This window comes from Rattus rattus, chromosome 2, assembly GCF_011064425.1.
Source record: "Rattus rattus isolate New Zealand chromosome 2, Rrattus_CSIRO_v1, whole genome shotgun sequence".
Classification (NCBI taxonomy): Eukaryota; Metazoa; Chordata; class Mammalia; order Rodentia; family Muridae; genus Rattus; species Rattus rattus.
Genome location: NC_046155.1, coordinates 42,757,658 through 42,778,876, shown reverse-complemented (window position 1 = coordinate 42,778,876; position 21,219 = coordinate 42,757,658). Strand labels below are relative to the sequence as shown.

Sequence of the window (21,219 nt, the reverse complement as noted above, 5' to 3'; positions counted from 1 at the left end):
GGGTCAGACTGCGAGAAGTCCAGGGCAAAAAGCAGTACCCACCCTATGCTGTACTCTCCCCAGCCACTGGGCAATGAGCATTTATTGACAAGGTAGAGAATAAATTGTATGAGCTGGTTACACAAACTTGAGACTGGAGATTCTTGGTATAAGCATTACAATGCTGTGTTCCCATTGGAAGAATATGTGAGGGCATAGAAATCAGGATTTGAATAATCAAAGTTAAACTTTATACAGTGTACAAAACATTATGCCTAAAAAAAGGAGGCAGCAACCTTCTTGCAAATTTCAGCCAATGCCTGTCTTATCTAGCACATGACCTCGACATCAGGATTATACTCTTGTTACCAAGAAGAATGGGAAGAAAGACATGATTTTCAGACACATTACCTATACTTTCCTGGTCTTGACACAGTGCCACCAATAACTCAGCTGACACCAGAATCTTGCTCCTGGAAAGCTGGGCAATATCACTTTAAACCTGAGTCAATTTTCTGGCTCATGATTCCTGTTCATTCTATGCAGTACCTGTTCATATTTTGGGGATGTCTGTTATCTTCCCCTATTGGTATAGAGAAGTACAGAAGTGTTGAGAAAATTAACTACAGTCACATGGTGGATTAGAATTATGTTGTGGTAAATGATAGCTGACTTCCAAACATGAATTTAAATGCATGAAATGTGCCAGATGTGGTGGCAGGCCTGTTTAATTCCAGTACTAGGAGCCTAGTACAGACACACAAATAAAGACACCCCCCAACACACACACACACACACACACACACACACACACACACACACACACACACACGCAGGTCCATGCCTCAGTAAATATACAGATAAAATTGAGTTGACAAGTGCACCCCAGAAATCAAAAGGCATTTCTCTTCAATGCCCTTCTGTCCTGTGTATCTGGCTCATGGTGTCCTTGCCAAAATCTAGAGTGGAGGTAATGTTATAGCAAATAAGCAGGTCACAGCAGCCCAAGCAGGAAGTGTTGTGTTCACACTTTTTGACAATGACAGACAGGAGGTAGGAACAGCTAGAGTTTCATAACCTTAGGGAGAGGTGGGTTCAGCATCAAAAGTCTTGCTGGAGTGTGCAGTGAAGCATAATATGATTAGACCAGGACCATGAAACCTAATGTCCTGCTCCTCCTTGCTATCCTCCTCAGCTTCTTGCTGTTTCTGGTCAGAGGCCATGCAAAGGTCCATGGTCATCTTCCACCGGGACCCTGTCCCCTACCCATCTTGGGAAACCTCTTGCAGATGGACAGAGGAGGCCTCCTTCAGTCTTTCACTTAGGTGAGACCTAGAAGGGGCCTTAGTGTGGGCTTCCACTGCTTTTGTCTTTGGAGGTAACTCAGTGGAAATAGAAAGAGACTCCTTCCAGGCTGTAGGTTTAGGTGGGAAGATTGCTGAGGGTAGGGTGAGATGTTGACTGGTGATGTATGCTGATTTGTGATCAAGTCGACAACACAACCCTTATTAGTCTTTATATGTGGCACTCCATGTTTAATTACCATTTGTTAATTTTAACCAATTAACATCCATGGCTCTAGTTCCCATTAAGGTAGCTGATATAGTGAAAACAATTTTATTTTTAGCTGTTGTTGTTTTGTAGTTACTTTTCTTCTCTATAATTTCTCTTTCATTTCCATCTTTATTAAATTTGGTATTTCTTATTTACATTTCAAATGTTATTCCATTTCCTGCTTTCCATGCCAACATCCCCCTAGCCCCTCCCCCTCCCCTTCTATATGGGCTTCCCCTCCCCATCCTCCCCCCATTACCATCCTCCCTCCAAGAATCCTGATCACTGGGGGTCCGTCTTGGGCAGGACCAAGGAATTCCCATTCCACTGGTGCCCTTACTAGGCTATTTATTGCTACCTATGCAATTGGAGTTAAGGGTCAGACCATGTATAGTCTTTGGGTAGTGGCTTAGTCCCCGGAAGCTCTGGTTGGTAGGCATTGTTCTTCATATGGGTTCTCAAGCCCCTTCAGCTCTTTCAGTCCTTTCTCTGATTCCATCAACGGGGGTCCCGTTCTCAGTTCAGTGGTTTGCTGCTGGCATTCGCCTATGTATTTGCTGTATTCTGGCTGTGCCTCTCAGGAGAGATCTACACCTGGTTCCTGTCAGACTGCACTTCATTGCTTCATCCATCATATCTAATTGGGTGGTTGTATATGTATGGGCCACATGTGGAGAAGGCTCTGATTGGGCATTCCTTCAGTCTATGTTCTAAACTTTGCCTTCCTATCCCCTCCCAAGTGTATTCTTGTTCCCCTTTTAAAGAATGAGTGAAGCATTCACATTTTGGTCATCCTTCTTGAGTTTCATGTGTTCTGTGCATCTAGGCTAATTCAAGCATTTGGGCTAATATCCACTTATCAATGAGTGCATACCCTGTGTAATTTTCTGTGATTGGGTTACCTCACTCAGGATGATATTTTCCAGTTCTCTCCATTTGCCTATGAATTTCATAAAGTCATTGTTTTTGATAGCTGATTAGTATCCCATTGTGTAGATGTACCACATTTTCTGTATCCATTCCTGTGTTGAAGGGCATCTGGGTTCTTTCCAGCTTCTGGCTATTATAAATCAGACTGCTATGAACAGAGTGAAGCATGTGTTCTTTTTATATGTTGATGCATCCTTTGGGTATATGCCCAAGAGAGGTATAGCTGGATCCCCACGTAGTGCAATGTCCAATTTTCTGAGGAACCTGCAGACTGATTTCCAGAATGGTTGTACCAGTCTACAACCCCACCAATCAATGGAGGAGTGTTCCTCTTTCTCCACATCCTTGGCAGCATCTGCTATCACCTGAGTTTTTGATCTTAGCCATTCTCACTGGTGTGAGGTGGAATCTCAGGGTTGTTTTGATTTGCATTTCCCTTATGACTAAAGATGTTTAATATTTCTTTAGGTGCTTCTTAACTATTTGATATTCCTCAGCTTTGAATTCTTTGTTTAGCTCTGAACCCCATTTTTTAATAAGGTTATTTGTCTCTGTTCCGTCTAACATCATGAGTTGTTTGTATATTTTGAATATAAGTCCTCTATCAAGTGTAGGGTTGGTAAAGGTCTTTTACCAATATGTTGGTTGCCATTTTTCCTAAAAACAGTGTCCTTTGCCTTACAGAAGCTTTGTAGTTTTATGAGATCCCAGTTGTCAATTTTTGATCTTAGACCATAAGCCATTGGTGTTTTGTTCAGGAAATTTTTTCCAGTGCCCATGTTTTCGAGATTCTTCCCCACTTTTTCTTTTATTAGTTTGAGTGTATGGGGTTTGAGGTGGAGGTCCTTGATGCACTTGGACCTGAACTTTGTACAGAGTGATTGGAATGGATCGATCTGCATTCTTTTACTTGCTGATCTCCAGTTGAACCAGCACCAATTGCTGAAAAGGCTATCTTTTTTCCATTGGATGGTTTTGGCTCCTTTGTCATAGATCAAGTGACCATAGGTGTGTGGGTTCATTTCTGAGTTTTCAATTCTAGTCCACTGGTCTATCTGTCTGTCTTTGTACCAATACCATACAGTTTTTTTTTACACCATTGCTCTGTAATACTGCTTGAGTTCAGGGATAGTGATTCCCCCGGACATACTTTTAATGTTGAGGATAGTTTTACCTATCCTGGATTTTTTGCTCTTCCAGATGGATTTGCAAATTGTTCTGTCTAACTCTGAGGAATTGGATTGAAATTTTGATGGTGATTGCATTGAATTGGTAGATCACTTTTGGTAAAATGGCCATCTTTACTATATTAATCCTGCCAATCCATGAGCATGGGAGATCTTTCCATTTTCTGAGATCTTCAATTTCTTTCTTCAGAGGCTTGAAGTCCTTATCATACAGATCTTTCACTTGCTTGGTTAAATTCTCACCGAGGTATTTTATATTAGTTGGGACTATTATGAAGGGTCTCATTTCCCAACTTTCTTTATCAGCTTGTTTCTCTTATGTGTAGATGAAGGCTACTGATTTATTTGCGTTACTTTTATACCCAGCCACTTTGCTAAGGTGTTTATCAGGATTAATAGTTCTCTGGTGGAACTTTTGGGATCACTTAAATATACTATCATATCATCTGCAAATAGTGATATTTTGACTTCTTCCTTTCCCATCTCTTTCCTTTTGATCTCCTTTTGTTGTCTGATTGCTCGGGATAGGACATTGAGAACTGTGTTGAATAAGTAGGGACAGAGTGGGCAGTGTTGTCTAGTCCCTCATTTTAGTGGGAATGATTCAAGTTTCTCTCCATTTAGTTTAATGTTAGCTACAGGTTTGCTGTATGTGGCTTTTATTATGTTTAGGTATGGACCTTGAATTCCTGTTCTTTCCAGGACATTTATCATGAAGTGGTGTTGCATTTTGTCAAATGCTTTCTCATCATCTAGTGACATGATCATGTGTTTTTTATCTTTCAGGTTGTTTGTATAGTGGATTAGGTTGATGATTTTCCATATATTAAACCATCCCTGCATACCTGGGATGAAGCCTACTTGATCATTATGTATGATTGTGTTGATGTGTTCTTGGATTCGGTTTGCAAGAATTTTGTTGAGTATTTTCTCGTCAATATTCATAATGGAAATTGGTCTGAAGTTCTCTTCTTTGTTGGGTCTCCGTGTGGTTTCAGTATTAGGGTAATTGTGGCTTCATAGAAGGAATTCAGTAGCACTCCCTCTATTTCAATTTTGTGGAAGAGTTTGGATAGTATTGGTATGAGGTCTACGAATGTCTGATAGAATTCTGCACTGAACCCATCTGAACCTGGGCTCTTTTTGGTTCAGAGACTTTTAATGACTGCTCCTATTTCTTTAGGAGTTACGGGGTTTTTTTAATGGTTTATCTGTTCCTGATTTATCTTCAGTAACTGGTTTCTCTCTAGGCAATAGATCATTTCCTCCAGATTTTCAAGTTTTTTGAATATAGACTTTTGTAGTAGGATCTGAAGATTTTTTGAATTTCCACTGATAGTGTAGTTATGTCTCCCTTTTCATTTCTGATTTTGTTAATTTGGATATATTCTCTGTGTTCTCTTATTTGTCTGGCTAAGGGTTTATCTATCTTGTTGATTTTGTCACAGAACCAGCTTTTGGTTCTGTCGATTCTTTGTATAGTCCTTTTTGCTTCTACTTGGTTGATTTCAGTTCTGAGTTTGATTATTTCCTGCCTTCTACTCCTCCTGGGTGTTTTTGCTTCTTTCTGCTCTAGAGCTTTTAGGTGTGCTGTCAAGCTCCTGATATATGCTCTCTCCTGTTTCTTTCTGCAGGCACTCAGAGCTATGAGTTTTCCTCTTGGCACAGCTTTCATTGTGTCCCATAAGTTTGGGTATGTTGTACCTTCATTTTCATTAAATTCTAAGAAGTCTTTAATTTCTTTTTTTATTTCTTCTTTGACCAGCTTTTCATTGAGTAGAGCATTGTTCAGTTTCCATGCATATGTGGGCATCCTTCCCTTATTGTTGTTGAAGACAAGCTTTAGACCGCAGTGGTCTGATAGGATGCATGGGATTATTTCTATCTTTCTTTATGTGTTGAGGCCTATTTTATGACCAATTATATGGTCAATTTTGGAGAAAGTACCATGAAGTGGTGAGAAGAAGGTATATCCTTTTGTTTATAGGATAGAGTGTTCTATAAATATGTGTTAAGTCCATTTGGGTCATGACTTCCTTAGTCTGTCTATGTCTCTGTTTAATTTCCATTTCACTTATCTGTCCATTTATGAGAGTGGGGTGTTGAAATCTTCTACTATTATTGTGTGAGGTGCAATGTGTGCTTTGAGCTTTAGCAAGGTTTCTTTTACGTATTTAGGTGCCCTCTTATTTGCAGCATAGATATTTAGGATTGAGAGTTAATCTTGGTGGATTTTTCCTTTGATGAATATGAAGTGTCCTTCTTTATCTTTTTTGATGACTTTTGGTTGAAAATTGATTTTTTTATATTAAATGGCTACTCCAGCTTGCTTCTTCAGACCATTTGCTTGGAAAGTTCTTTTCCAGCCTTTTACTCTGAGTTAGTGTCTGTCTTTTTCTCTGAGGTGTGTTTCTTGTAGGCAGCAAAATGCTGCATCCTCATTGCCTATCCAGTTTGTTAATCTGTGTCTTTTTATTGTGGAATTGATTCCACTGACATTGACAGATATTAAGGAATAGTGATTGTTGTTTCCTGTTATCTTCGTATTTGGATGTGAGATTGTGTTTGTGTGCTTGTCTCTTCTTTGTTTTTTTGCAAAATGATTAGTTTCTTGCTTTTTCTCGAGTGCAGCTTGCCTCCTTGTGTTGGTCTTTATTATTTATTATCCTTTGTTGTGCTGGATTTATAGAATGATATTGTGTAAATTTGGTAATGTCATGGAATATCTTGGTTTCCCCATATATGTTAATTGAGAATTTTGCTGGATACTGTAACCTGGGCTAGCATTTGTGTTCTCTTAGGGTCTGTATGACATCTGTCCAGGATCTTCTGCCTTTCATAGTCTCTGGTGAGAAGTCTGGTGTAATTCTGATAGCCTGCCTTTATGTGTTACTTGACCTTTTTCCCTTACTGCTTTTAATATTCTTTTTTTTTGTTTTGTGCATTTGGTGTTTTGATTATTATGTGATGGGAGGAGTTTCTTTTCTGGTCCAATCTATTTGGAGTTCTGTAGGCTTCTTGTATGTTTATGGGCATCTCTTTCTTTAGGTTAGGGAAGTTTTCTTCCATGATTTTGTTGAAGATATTTACTCGTCCTTTGAGTTGGGAGTCTTCACTCTCTTCTACACATATTATCCTTAGTTTTGATCTCCCCATTTTGTGCTGGATTTCCTGTATGTTTTGGGCCAGTAGCTTTTTCCATTTTACATTATCTTTGACAGTTGTGTCCATGATTTCTATGGAATCTTCTGCTCCTGAGGTTCTCTCTTGTATCTCTTGTATTCTGTTGGTGATGCTTGTATCTATGGCTCCTTGTCTCTTTCTTTGGTTTTCTATGTCCAGGGTTATCTCTTTTGCGCTTTCTTTATTGCTTCTACTTCCATTTTCAATTCCTTCATATGTTTGGTTGTGTTTTCCCATAATTCTTTCAGGGATTTTTATGTTTCCTCTCTAAGTGTTTCTACTTGTTTAATTGTGTTTTCCTGCATTTCTCTAAGAGAGTTCTTTTTGTCTTTCTTAAAGTCCTCCATCATCATGATCAAATGTGATTTTAAATAGATCTTCCTTTTTGGTGTGTTTGGATATTCAGTGTTTGCTTTGGTGGGAGAATTGGGCTGTGATGATGCAATGTAATCCTGGTTTCTGTTGCTTAGTTTCCTGCGCTTGCCTCTCGCCATCAGGTTGTCTCTGGTGTTACCTTGTTCTGCTATTTCTTGCAGTGACTTGACCATCTTATATGCCTTTGTGTCGGGAGTGTTGTAGACCTCTTTTCCTGTTTTCTTTCAGCCAGTCATGGGAACACAGTGTTTTGCTTTCAGGCGTGTAGTTGTTCCTTTCTACTGGCTTTCAGCTGTTTGTGTGGGGATGTGTCTTGAGTCCACCAGGCAGGTCACTTGGAGCAGAAAATTTTGTCTTATCTGTAGTCTTGGGCCTGAAGTCGCTACTCTGGGCCTGGGTTTCAGCTCTCTGTGAGGGCAGGAACCAGAAGGTCCTGCCCCTACTTCTTAGTCCCTGTGTACAGGGGGCCCTGTTGTGCTAGGTGTTTTCCTCTAGAGTCAGAAATGTGGGCAGAGAGTACTCTCCTCTTGTTTCCCAGGCATGTCTGCCCGTGTGAAGGTCTAGCTCTCCCTCCCACACTATTTGGGTGCAGGGAGCTGTTTGACAGGTTTCCTTCAAATCTGAGGGCTGTCTGGACTGCAGGGCTCCTGCAGCTTGAGTGCCCCTATTCTTCTGTTTCCAGAGACCCTATACAGTTTCCTCTTGGTCCAGGGAAGTGGGCAAAGGTGGGCAGAAGTGGCTGTCTCTCCTGCCCTGCAGTCTCAGGAGTGCCCAAACGTCTGGGCGATGAGCTCTCTTTCCCACAGTGTTTGGGAGCAGGGAGCTGTGGATTGTTATCAGCGAGGTTCAGGCACCAGCTAGAAACCAGAAGTGTCTGGTCCCAGAGGAATTTTGCCTTTTTGTGTTCTGAGTCCAACAGGCAGGTCACTTGGAGCAGAAAAGTTGGTCTTACCTCTGGTCTTCGGTCTGAAGTTGCTCCTTAGGGCTTGGTTTCAGCTCTCCATGAAGGCAGCAACCAGAAGGGCTTGCCCCTCCTTCTCCAGGGTCCCTGTGCACAGGTGGCCCTGATGGCACTAGGCATTTTCATCTAGAGTCAGAAATGTGGGCATAGCATAGCCTTCTCTGGTTTCCCAGGCGTGTCTGCCCCTCTGAAGGTCTAGCTCTCCCTCCCATGGGATTTGGGTACAGGAAGCAGTTTGCCTGGGTCCCTTCAAGTCCAGACACAGTCTGTGCCAAAGGGTTCCTACAGCTTGAGTGCCTCTATCTTCCTATTCCCATTAGCCCTATACAGTTTCCTCTTGTGCCAGGGTTGTGGGCAAAGGTGGGCAGGAGTGGAAGTCTCTCCTGCCCTGCAGTCTCAAGAGTGTCCACATGTCTTGGCAATGAGCTCTCTCTCCCACGGGGTTTGGGAGCAGGGAGCTGTGGGCCTATTTTCTCTTTTTTATTTATTTACTATACATCCCAATATCAGACTCCCTCTCCACCCAGTATCACCTCATGCATATCCTCCTGTCCCATTCCTTCCCTTTTCCTTTGAGAAGATGGATCTCACCTCTTGGTATCACTCTCCCTTACAGTCATGCCTGACACATCAGGTCACTGTAGGACCCACACATCCTCTCTGACTGAGGCCAAAGAAGGCAGCCCAGTTAACAGAACAGGATCTAAGGCAGGCAGGTAACTGATTCAGGGAGACTCCCTCCCCCATTCCTGTTGTTTGGAGCCAAGCTTCTCATTTTCTACAGACATGCAGGGGGCCTAAGTCCAGCCCATGCTTGCCCATTGGTTGGTAATTCAGACTCTGAGAGCCCCAAAGGGTCCAGTTGAGTCTTATGTGTTGGTCGTCCTGTGAAATACCTGCCCTCTTTAGGTCCCTCAATTCTTTTCCCAATTCTTCCATAAAACTCCCTGAGCCCCATCTAATGTTTGGCTGTGGGTTTCTGCTTCTGTTTCCATGGGCTACTGGGTAGAGCCTTTCAGAACTAAGTTATGCTAGGTTTTTGTTTGAGAGCATAATAGAGTATCATTAATAGTGGCAGGGATTGGTTCTTGCCCATGGGATGCATTTCAATTTGAGGCAGTCATTTGTTGACCATTCCTTCCATCTCTGCTTTATCTTTTTCCCTGCATAAATTGTAGGTGGGACACATTTGGGGTCAAAACTTTTGTGAGTGGGTTGATGTCCTTATCCATCCACTGGGAGTCTTCCCTGGCTAAAGGAGGTGGCCAGTTCTAGATTCATATACCCCACTTCTAGGAGTCTCAGCTAGAGTCACCCCAATAGACCCTCTGGGGATTCCCCCTTATGCCAGGTCTCTGGCAAGTCCCAGATATTTCCCCTCCTGCCAATTTCCCTACTATTTCCCTGCTCTTCCTACCTCTGATCCCATCAGGCTACTCCCGACAATTCATGTCCAGTTGAAATCCTTTAGTTGTCATATTGCCCTAGCTACAACTTTTAGTACTATATTGGAGAGATAGGGAGAGAGTGGACAGCCTTTTCTTGTCCTTGATTTTAGTAGAATTGCTTTAAGTTTCTCTCCATTTAATTTGATGTTGGCTATTGGCTTGCTGTATATTACCTTTATTGTGTTTAGGTATATATCTTGTATCGATGATGTTTCTGAGACTCTTAATGTAAATCAGCATTGGATTTTGTCAAAGCCTTTTTTAGCATCTAATAAGATGACCATTTTTTTCTTTCAGTTTGTTTATATGGTGGATTACATTGAAAATTTTTTATATATTATACGACCCCTGCATGACTGGGATGAAGCCTACTTGATCATGTCATTTAGTGGAAAATGTCTTTGATGTGTTTTTGGATTTAGGTTTTGAGTATTATTTTGAGTATTTTTGCATCTATATTCATAAGAGAAATTGGTCTGAAATTCTCTTCATTGAGTCTTTGTGTGGCTTAGTTATCAGGGTGACTGTGGCCTAATAGAATGGGCAATATTCCTTCTTTTTCTAATTTGTGGATTGGTTTGAAGAGTATTGGCATTAGCTCTTCTTTGAAAGTCTGGTAGAATCCTGTGCAAAACCTATCTGGTTTGGGGCTTGTTTCTTGTTGGGCAACTCTCTTTTTTTCATCTTTACTAAATTGGGTATTTCTGATTTACATTTCAAGTGTTAGTCCCTTTCCCAGTTTCTAGGCCAACATCCCACTAACCCCTCTGCCTTCCCTACTATATGGGTGTTCTCCTCCCCATCTTCCTCCCATTACCACCCTTCCCTCATGAATCCCGTTCACTGGGGGTCCAGCCTTGGCCGCACCAAGGGCTTCCCCTTCCACTGGTGCCCTTAATAGGCTATTTATTGCTACCTATGCAGTTGGAGCCCAGGGTCAGTCCATGTATAGTCTTTGGGTAGTAGCTTAGTCCCTGGAAGCTCTGGTTGGTTGGCATTGTTGATATGGAGTCTCAAGCCACTTCAGCTCTTCCAGTCCTTTCTCTGATTCCTTCAATGGGGGTCCTGTTCTCAGTTCAGTGGTTTGCTGCTGGCATTTGCCTATGTATTTGCCGTATTCTGGCTGTGTCTAGCAGGAGAGATCTACATCCAGTTCCTGTCAACATGAACTTCTTTGCTCCATCTATCTTATCTAGTTTGGTGGCTGTATATATATGGGCCACATGTGGGGCAGGCTCTGAATGGTCATTCCTTCAGCCTTTGTTCTAAACTTTGCCTCCTTATTCCCTCACAAGGGTATTCTTGTTCTTGGTGGGAGACTCTTAATGGCTGTTTCTATTGCCTTAGAGATTGTAGGAGTCTTCAGATAATTTAACTCACCTTGACTCAGCTTTCTTAATTGCTTTCTGCCTAGAAAATCACCCATTTCATTCATATTTCCCAATTTTGTGCAGCATAGGCATTTGAAGTAAGACCTCATGATTGTTTGAATTTCCTCCGTGTTGTTGTTATGTCTCCCTTTTCATTTCTGATTTTTAAAATTTGGGCTCTGTCTCTCTGCCTTTTAGTTAGTTTGGCTAAGGGGTTTTTTTCCATCTTCTCTCAAAGATGTCATTTTGTCTCAAGGAAGCAGTTATTGGTTTTCTTGATTCCTTGTTTTCTTGTTCTCACTTCCCTAATTATTTGATTTCAGCTTCTGGGTGTGTTTGCTTCTTTTTTTCTAGAGCCTTCAGATGTACTTTAAATTCATTAGCTTGTGAACTCTCCACTTTTTTTTACCAGTTTTTTTATTGGATAATTTTTATTTACATTTCAAATGTTATCCCTTTTCCCAGTTTCCTGTCCATAAGGCCCCTATCACATCCCCTCCCCTTTTTCTATAAGGATGTTCCCCCTCCCCAACCATCCCCTCCCTGCACTGACATTCCCCTTCACTGAGAGGTGTCCATCCTTGGCAGGACCAAGGGCTTCTCCTCCCATTGGTGCCAAACATGGCCAATCTCTGCTACATATGCAGCTGGTGCCATGGGTCTGTCCATGTGTACACTTTGGGTAGTGGTTTATTCCCAGGGACCTGTGGCTGGTTGGCATTGTTGTTCTTATGGGGTTGCAAGCCCCTTCAGCTCCTTCAATCCTTTCTCTTACTCTTCCACTGGGACCCTGTTCTCAGTTCAATAGTTTGCTGCTAGCATTCACCACCAGAGCATTTTTGTAATGCTCTGGCTGAGCCTCCCAGAAGACTGCTCCTGTCAGCATGCACTTCTTGGCTTCCTCAGTTTTGTCTTATATATATATATATATATATATATGCTGGATCCCCATGTGGCACAGGCTCTGAATGGCCATTCCTTAAGTCTCTTCTCCAAACTTGGTCTCCGTATCTCCTCCTATGAATATTTTTGTTCCCTTTTTTAAGAAGGACTGAAGCATCCACGCTTTAGTTGGCCTTCTTCTTGAGCTTCATGTGGTCTGTGGATTGTGTCCTGGGTAATTTGAGCTTTTGGGCTAATATTCTCTTATCAGTGAGTGCATACCATTTTTTTTGACATTGGGTTTCTCACTCAGGATGATATCTTCTAGTTCCACACTTTTGCATATGAATTTCATGAAGTCATTGTTTTTGATAGCTGAGTAGTACTCCATTGTGTAAATGTACCACATTTTCTGTATCCATTCCTTTATTGAAGGGCATCTGGGAAGTCCTGTTTTGTGACCGATTATATGGTCAATTTTGGAGAAGGTACCATGAGGTGCTCAGAAGAAGGCATATTCTTTTGTTTTAGGATGAAATGTTCTATAAATACCTGTTAAATCCATTTGGTTCATAACTTCTGTTAGTTTCTTTATGTCTCTGTTCAGTTTCTGTTTCCATGATCTGTCCATTGATGAGAGTGGGGTGTTGAAATCTCCCACTATTATTGTGTGAGGTTCAATGTGTGTTTTGAGCTTTAGTTAGGTTTCTTTTATGAATGTATGTGCCCTTGCATTTGGATTATAGAACTTCAGAATTGAGAGTTCATCTTGATGGATTTTGCCTTTGATGAATATGAAGTGTCTTTCCTGATCTTTTTTGATAACTTTAGGTTGAAAATCGATTTTATTTGATATTAGAATGGCTCTTCAGCTTGTTTCTTCAGACCTTTTACTTGGAAAATTGTTTTCCAGCCTTTTACTCTGAAGTAGTATCTGTCTTTGTCACTGACATGTGTTTCCTGTATGCAGCAAAATGCTGTACCCAGTCTGTTAGTCTATGTCTTTTTATTGGGGAATTGAGTCCTTTGATGTTGAGAGATATTAAGTAATAGTAATTGCTGTTTCCTGTTATTTTGTTGTTAGAGGTGTAACTACATTTGTGTGGCACTCTTCTTTTGGGTTTGTTGCTAGGAGATTACTTTCTTGATTTTTCTAGGGTATAATTTCCCTCCTTGTATTGGAGTTTTCCATCTATTTTCCTTCATGGCGCTGGATTTGTAGAAAGATATTGTATAAATTTGGTTTTGTCATGGAATACCTTAGTTTCTTCTTCTATGTTAATTGAGAGTTGTGTTGGATATAGTTGCCTGGGCTGGCATTTGTGTTCTCTTATGAGATCTGTATGAGATCTGCCCAACATGTTGTGCCTTTCAGAGTCTCTGGTTAGAAATCTGATGTAATTCTTATAGGTCTACCTTTACATGTTATTTGACCTTTTCCCCTTAATGCTTTTTTAATATTCTTTCTTTGTTTTGTGTGTTTTGTGTTTTGACTGTTATGTGATGGGAGTAATTTCTTTTCTGGTCCAATCTATTTGGAGGTCTGTAGGCTTCTTGTATGTTTATGGGCATCTTTCTTTAGGTTAGGGAAGTTTACTTCTATGATTTTATTGGAGATATTTACTGGCCCTTTAAGTTGGGAATCTTCACTCTCTTCTATACCTATTAACCTTAGGTTTGATCTTCTCATTGTGTTTCCTGGATGTTTTGTCAGGAGGTGCTTTTTGCATTTTACATTATCTTTGACTGTTTTGTCAATGTTTTTTATGGTATCTTCTGCCCCTGAGATTCTCTCTTTTATCTTTTGTATTCTGTTACTAATGCTTGTGTCTATGATTCCTGATCTCTTTCCTAGGTTTTCTATCTCCAGGTTGTCTCCCTTTGTGATTTCTGTTTCCATTTATAGATCCTGGATGGTTTTGTTCAATTCCTTCACCTGTTTGTTTGTGTTTTCCTGTAATTCTTTAAGGGATTTTTGTGTTTCCTTTTTAAGGCTTTCTACCTGTTTACCTGTGTAATCCTGTATTTCTGTAAGGGAGGTATTTATGTCCTTCCTAATGTCCTCTATCATCATCATGAGATGTGATTTTAAATCCACATTTTGCTTTTACAGTGTATTGTGATATCCAGTATTTGCTTTGGTGGGGGAACTGAGATCTGATGATATGAAGTAGTCCTGGTTTCTGTTGCTTAGGTTCCTGTGCTTTCCTCTTGCTATCTGGTTGTCTCTGGTGTTACCTGCTCTTACTGTCTTTGACAGTGACTTGACTCTACTGTAAACCTGTGTGTCAGCACTCCTAGAGACTGGCTTTTTCCCCATGGGATCTGAGTACAGAGAGCTCTAGCACCAAGTCAGCTCTGGGCACAGACAGAAACCAGAAGCAAAATTTTATTTTAATTTAATGTGCATTGGTATTTTGGATGTATATATGTCTCTGTGAGGGTATTGGATCTTCTGGGCCTGGAATGACAGAGAGTATGAGATGAAATGTGGTTGCTGGAAATTGAACATGGGTCCCCTCAATGAGCAGCCAGTGCTCTTTAAGATTGGGCCATTCTTCCAGCCTCCTGGATTTTAACTATGTGTTCCCTGCAAAGGTGTGTGTGTGTGTGTGTGTGTGTGTGTGTGTGTGTGTGTGTGTGTAGGCCTGTGTATGCAGGAATACAATTGGTAACGTTCATTACATTCTTGCCATTTCCTCCTCCAGCACTCTCTCTGGATTGACAGTTGAAATGGCCCATTGCTGGACATTTCCCTTTTCTCTATTTTTACAAGTAAGTCTAGAGTTTGTTAAGAAGACACTCTAATATGCTCTAATCATGGTTGGAGGGGAATATTCTTGAGAGAAGCACAAGTATGGACACCCAAGTGAGCATTGTGTGTTTCTCAGCAGAGTCTCCTTGCTCTGAACTGTTCCTGAGTTGTTGGATTCCAGAAAACAGGGTCACTATGCATTGTCTGAGAATATATGCATTGCCTGAGAATAGAATAGACACTGTCTATTGTCTCCCCTTGCTAGGCAGAGAAAGTCCAAAAGGAGATTGGTGAGGTGATTGGCTCACAATGGTTCCCAACCCTTGACTCCTCCAAAATTCCAAACACTGAGGCAGTGATCCCTGAGATTCAAAGATTTTCTGATCTTTCCTCAGTGGTCTTTCCACAGAGAGTCACCATAGACACATTTTTCCAAGGATTCCTGCTCCCCAAGGTGAGACCAGCTGTGATTCCTCATTGATAATCCATGAGCATACTCCACTCTTCTAGTCACCAAACTCATCATGTTTGTGGTAATCCAGGAGTTGTGTTTCTTATGGATTGATTGTTTTGCATAGGGGAGTCAGGGTATGTTAACATCTTTCTATCATGTAACTTCTCCCAGAATACTGAGGTGTATCCCATCCTGAGTTCAGTACTCCATGACCCACAGTACTTTGAACACCCAGACACCTTCAATCCTGAGCACTTCTTGGATGCCAATGGGGCACTGAAGAAAAATGAAGCTTTCACACCCTTTTCCAGAGGTGAGGTAGAAATGTGGGCCCTTTTCCAGACACCAGAGGGCAGCCTCACCCTCTAGGACACAAACTGCAATATGTCCCAGGTTAATGAGTTTGTCCTAGCTGCCTTTCCATTCACCTTCGCTACAGCCCCATGAGAGTTTTGAATTAAAGGAGCATCCTGGTCATGAGGACTGTGGGTAAGTATTTAAAAGCCTCTAACTAAACTTGAGCAAATTCATTTTTTTGATTTTTTAAACATTTTATAATTAGTGGAAAAAATTTTTAAATAAGTGAAAACATTTGTCTTTAATCATGTTTAAATGTCCAAGAAAGAAAATCACTACAAAGAACAAAATGAGTTCAGTGCAATATCAGGTTTCCACCACTGCTCCATAAATAAATAGCAGATTTATAGAGGAGATGAGAGCTCTGGTGCCTCAACCTTGCTATTCTTCACTTCTCTTCTTTGCTTCTTGACCTCTTCCAATGGGAGAGTCACACCAGGCAGCAAACTTCTAGAAGAGATTTATTGGTAAGTCCAGGGTATGGAAGCATGAATCCAGGGATAACTGCCCTTTGTTTCTAGGAGTGGGCAACAGGGAGCTGGACAAATGAAGGGCTTGTACTGGATTTCTGAGGGGGCAGAACTTTTCAGGGAAGAAATTATCAAAGTGAGGATTGGTGGGATTTCAAGTTCTGGCCTTGGGGAGCTCAGGGAATGGTATGTTTGTGTTCAGGGATTAGTGGCTTTCCAGCTTAGAGATTGGTAGGTTCTCCTGCTCAGAGACTAATGGCTTTTTTCACCCCCTTTTCCCTGCATTGCGTCCATCAATTAGGATGGGAAGTCCTTCCTGGCTGCAGACAGCTTTGGCTGAGGCCCCATGTCTATGGGACTGCTCAGGGAGAGTGAAGGTGAGGTGCTACAATTGTGGACATCTCCTGAGGAACAGCTCCTGCAGCAGAGTTTCTGAGGCAGAAAAGAAGGTGCTGCCATCATGGACAGACCCTGAGGTTCAGCTCCCATTGAGGAAGATAAGTTGATTCACCACCACTTTGGACAATCTTTCTGAATGCTGCAGTCTAAGGAAATGTCCTGGTGCTGCTATTTTGACAGAGGCTGCCATTTTTGACAGCTCCTGCTAGGGCATCTTACTGCACCTATAGGCTGGGATAGGAAGGAGAGGCTGGCTCTCATTTTGATGGATTTTGTCTCATACTGTTTAGCAACTACACCCATCTCCCCTCTTCATCCAGCCCTCTCACTCCTGTTTCTTCTGCTGCCTCTAGTACCCCATGTAATCTATTCTATTTTCCCCTCCCAGGGAGATCCATGATTTTGGCTTATTCCTTGGTCTATGAATTGTAGCTTGGTTATTGTTTCTTTAATGGCTAATGGCTAATATCCACATATGAGTGGAAGCATTCTACAGTTATCTTTCTGGGTTTTAGTTCCCTCACTCAGGATGATTTATTCTAGTCCCATTCATTTGCCTACAAATTTCATGATGTCATTTTTAAACAGCTGAGAAATACTCCTTTTTATAAATGTGCCTCTTATTTTTTCTGTTGAGGATCATGCAGGTTGTTTCCAATTCTGGATATTATGAAAAGAGCAGATGTATGTTTGTGCAAGTGTCCATGTGGTAGTGTGAAGAATCCTTTGGGTAGATATGCCCAAAAGTGCTATAGCTGAATCTTGAGGTGGATTGACTCCCAGCTACTAGCTACACAGGGTACACACACACTTGCACACACATGCACACACACACACACACACACACACACACACACACAGAGAGAGAGAGAGAGAGAGAGAGAGAGAGAGAGAGAGAGAGAGAGAGAGAGAGAGAGAGCGCTACTTCCACCGCTACCGCCACAACTTTGGGCTATAAAAAAAATCACTAAATGTTTAGTAAAACCTGTTCTCTCAGAACCCATCCTTTTTTGGGTGCTTAATATCTATGCCTAAAGTGACTTGTTACCTCACTTGGAAAGATAAAGTGTGTTCCTTGGAGTTTAGCGAAATGGGAATGGGCAAATCAAAACTATGCTATCTTGGATGTCTGGAAACAAGTAAATGATACATTTCCTTGAGACAGGAATATGTTTTGTGTAATTTTTTTTAAAAAATAAGGTTTCGTGTATTCCAGGCTGACCTCCACGTAAGGAAATGAGGATAACTTTGAACTCTGAGCCACAACCCTCTAAATACTTGGATAACAGGTTTGCACCAACAACTTATGAAATGCTAAGTCTCAGATTCAGAGCTTCATACATGCTGGGCACAAACTCTGAGACCCATGCACATGGATACTGATAATTACATGTAGAGTTTTGTCATACTCAGAAGCATGGAGAGACTGAAGTAATTTCCAATCCTCTGAATATCTGACATTTGGAGGCTTTCATGGCTGTAAATTCTAAATGCAAATCACCTGGTCTTTCCCCAGGATCCACCTACACAGATTTCTGGCCCATTGTGTGATCTCAACCTCAGCTTTTTGTAGAAAGAGATAATGGTAGTGAATAGTTTATTCAGTAAACTTAGTGAACATATGAATTTGGAATCCTGCACTCACCAAAAACAATGGAAGAGATGATGTTGGCCATGGCAGAGTGAAAAAGGAAAATGGGTTCAGATTAGAGGTGTATCAGATAGATCTTGGTGTCCATTACATTGTCCCTCAGGCTGACCTTCACCTGGATGGTGCCATTTCTATGTTGGCCACTACCCCCATCTCACTATGTCTGTTATTCTCTAGGCATTTGTCTTCTCAGGACTCCCTGTGTATCTGTGTCTCTCTAGTTTTTTCTATGACTCTCTTTTTGAGAGTCTTTTCATATTTCATGCCCTTTGTTTTAGTTATTCTTCTGTTGCTCTGTTAAGATACCAGGAGCTGGGGGCTAGAAAGATGGCTCAGTGATGAGGAGCAACGGATTCTCTACCAGAGGCCTTGAGTTCAATTCTCAGCAACCACATGGTAGCTCACAACTATCTGTAATGTGGTCTGGTGCCTAATTCTGGTGTGTCTGAAGACAGCGACAGTGTACTAGGATATATAAAGTAAATAATAAAATCTTAAAAACAATAACAAACAAAATAAAACCAGATATCATGACCAAGGCAGCTTACAGAAAATAAGTATTTATTGGAGCTTATAATTTCAGAGGCTGTGTCCATCACTACCATGGCCAGGAGCATGGAAGCAGGTAATTAGTAATGATGCAGGAGGCAGACAGAGAGCTAACTGGGAAAAGCACAGGCTTTTGAAACCTCAAACCCATTTCCAGTGACATACTTCCTCCAACAGGCCACACCCCCTAATCCATCCCAAACATCTCCACCAACCAGGGACAAAATATTGAAATGTAAGAACCAATAGGTTTCATTCAAATTAATACATCCCAGTTAGTATCATATACATCTGTCCTTCCTGCCTTGACACTTTATGTTTCTACTATTTCTTATATTCATTACTTTATTTCTAATTTTTCTCTTAGAAATTTCTATTTTAAAATGTGTCCTTTGAATATAGGCATGATGAAAAGAAGCAGAACTGGAGACTTGAGGGTAGTGAAGAACAGCCTAATGTTAGTAGCCAGTCACATCACCTTGGACCATGGTTGGGTCCTGGCCTGTGCTGCCACCAGGGACTGGTGCTGGGGCCATGCAGCAACAAGAGCTTCTTGCAACAAAAGGCCATGCACAAGTTTCTGGCCTGTACTTTCATACAGGGATATACTGATACCTGAGCAATGTTCATAACTGGCTCCATCCCTCATCTGGGCACTGATGGAGAGCTGGCCCTGGAGGTGTGAGAGCAGGAGAGCTGACCCTGCTCCTAGCCAGTGGCTGTACTAAAGAGAGAAAATTTTGCATATTTCAGGAGTTGAGGGTGAGACAAGCATGTGAGGGTTGGTCCTTCCACTTGTCTTCTGTGAGATGGCCTGGTTGAGGGAAAGATATCCTCCTCAACTTTTGACCCTTACCATCCCCAGATGGCAGGAGACTTGGTCCTGGGTTCATAAGATGAGGAGAACTCTCCCTGTCCCTCACAGACTGCCACATTCAGAAGAGCTGGCCCTGAACCTCACCTGGGTAGCACAGCAGAGATATAACCCAGATGACAAGTAAGGTAGTCCAGGGGGTGTGAGATAACTGGCCCTGCCTCTTGTCTGCCTTTCAGTGACATGGATAAGGGAGAGATGCCACAACACCTTGCCACCTACAGCTGACAGAGGAACTGGTCCTGTCCCTAGCCTACTGCAGCACTCAGGAAAGTAGGCCATGTGCCTCACCTGGGCAACACAATAGAACTGAACTTGGATGTGGGGTTGCAGGTAAGTCAGCTCAAGTGTGAGTATGGGAGAGCTAGCATTGCATTTGTTTGCCATGCAGCATCTTGGGCAAAGGAGAGATGTTCTCCTCTGCCCTTGCCCTTTATCACCTACTACAGGACTGGGAGCTGTCTCTGAGGTCAAGAGAGCAAGATAAGGGTTGTCCCTGTCCCTCACTGTCTATAGAATTCAGGAGAGTAGGCAGGGAACTTCACTTGGGCAGCACAGTAGAGCTGTCTCTGTATGTTTCAGGAGTGCCATGTTTTTCTCTTGTCTGCTGGGCAGTGGCAGGAGATTCCCTCCTCCTCTCCCTCATTCCTCCCTATCTATGGCATATGGGAAAGCTGGCTCAAGGGTCTTGAGAGTGAAAGAAATAGCCACATACCTCACCAGCAGGACACTTCAGAGAAAGGACCATGCACATCACCTGGGCAGCATGGTTGAGCTGGCCCTGGTTAAAGGGTTTGCTGATGACCTAGCCCTTAAAGTGTTATAATGGGAGATCCAGCAGCCTGACAAATTCAGATACCTCTCTGTCCTAGATTCAGGGCTTTGAATTGTCCCACCTCCACAACTATGCCATCAATGAAATGCTGGAGTGCATGAAGGGGCAGGTCCTACAAGTCCAACCTACAGGATCTATATGACACAGAGCAACAACAGGATATCTAAAAGGAGTCCCAGTGATGTGCCAGTATTGACAGAGTAGCAGAAGCTAGAGACCTCTTACTGGATCAATGAGTTATCAGCATTTTAAAACAAGGAAGCGTGGACAAAAGCGTACACTGTGGGACACACTGTGACACAGTACAACGTCCACAATGAGATTCCTTTTCTCTGCTGGTCATGAGGTTGCAAGAGTGGAGGGTGGTTATGAGGTGAGGGGGAGATGAGTGGGATTGGAGTGTGAAATTCACAAAGAACCAATAAAAAGCTTAAAAATAAAAAGAATAATAATAAAAGTTTCCTTGGATCTTTAGCCTTTCATCCCACCCTACCCTCCTCTCTATCCCTGAAACTGTCTCTTCCTTACCCTATCTGGATCTTTAGCAACCACACTCTCCATCTTTGTGCCCCTACCATGTTGATCACCTGCATAGAACCCTAGGGCTCATCCCAGGTTTTCTTGAGTTCCACAGTCAGACATTGTGCTTACATCTTTATTTATATTCTGTGCTCCATTTTCCCATTTGAAGCCCTTCATGGTGGCAGAAAGGACCACTTGAGGTTATTCCAAGACTTTCAAATGACAAAAAAAAATTGTTCCATAGTGGAGTTGGGTGGGAAGGTGTGGAGACTCACAGGATCTTCCCTCCCCATACATTGAGGACCATACACCACCCAAAACTTCCAGAAAGATGGATCAATGATGACCATGAGCAGTGGGTCAGAGAAAATTTCAGCCCAAGCCACTAGAGCCTCCCATGTCACCATATCCATGAGGACTAGAATAGGGTGAGCACCCATGTAGAGTGTAACTGTAATCCCATATCTCCCCTTGAACTGCACAA

The 21,219-nt window shown here is 42.0% G+C and overlaps 2 protein-coding genes across 4 annotated transcripts in view; both read left to right on the top strand.

Moving 5' to 3' along the window:
- Positions 1-15,447, top strand: part of LOC116894729 (cytochrome P450 2B1-like) — a 33,890-nt gene extending 18,443 nt beyond the window's left edge. Inside the window, exons 7-8 of the mRNA XM_032896417.1 lie at positions 14,894-15,078; positions 15,250-15,447. Of these exons, the coding sequence (XP_032752308.1) occupies positions 14,894-15,078; positions 15,250-15,447 (383 nt within the window). The remainder of the gene's footprint in view (positions 1-14,893; positions 15,079-15,249) is intronic.
- The window catches only part of Hpse2 (heparanase 2 (inactive)), a 1,004,606-nt gene that overhangs the window by 108,204 nt on the left and 875,183 nt on the right, over positions 1-21,219 (top strand). The window lies entirely within an intron of this gene.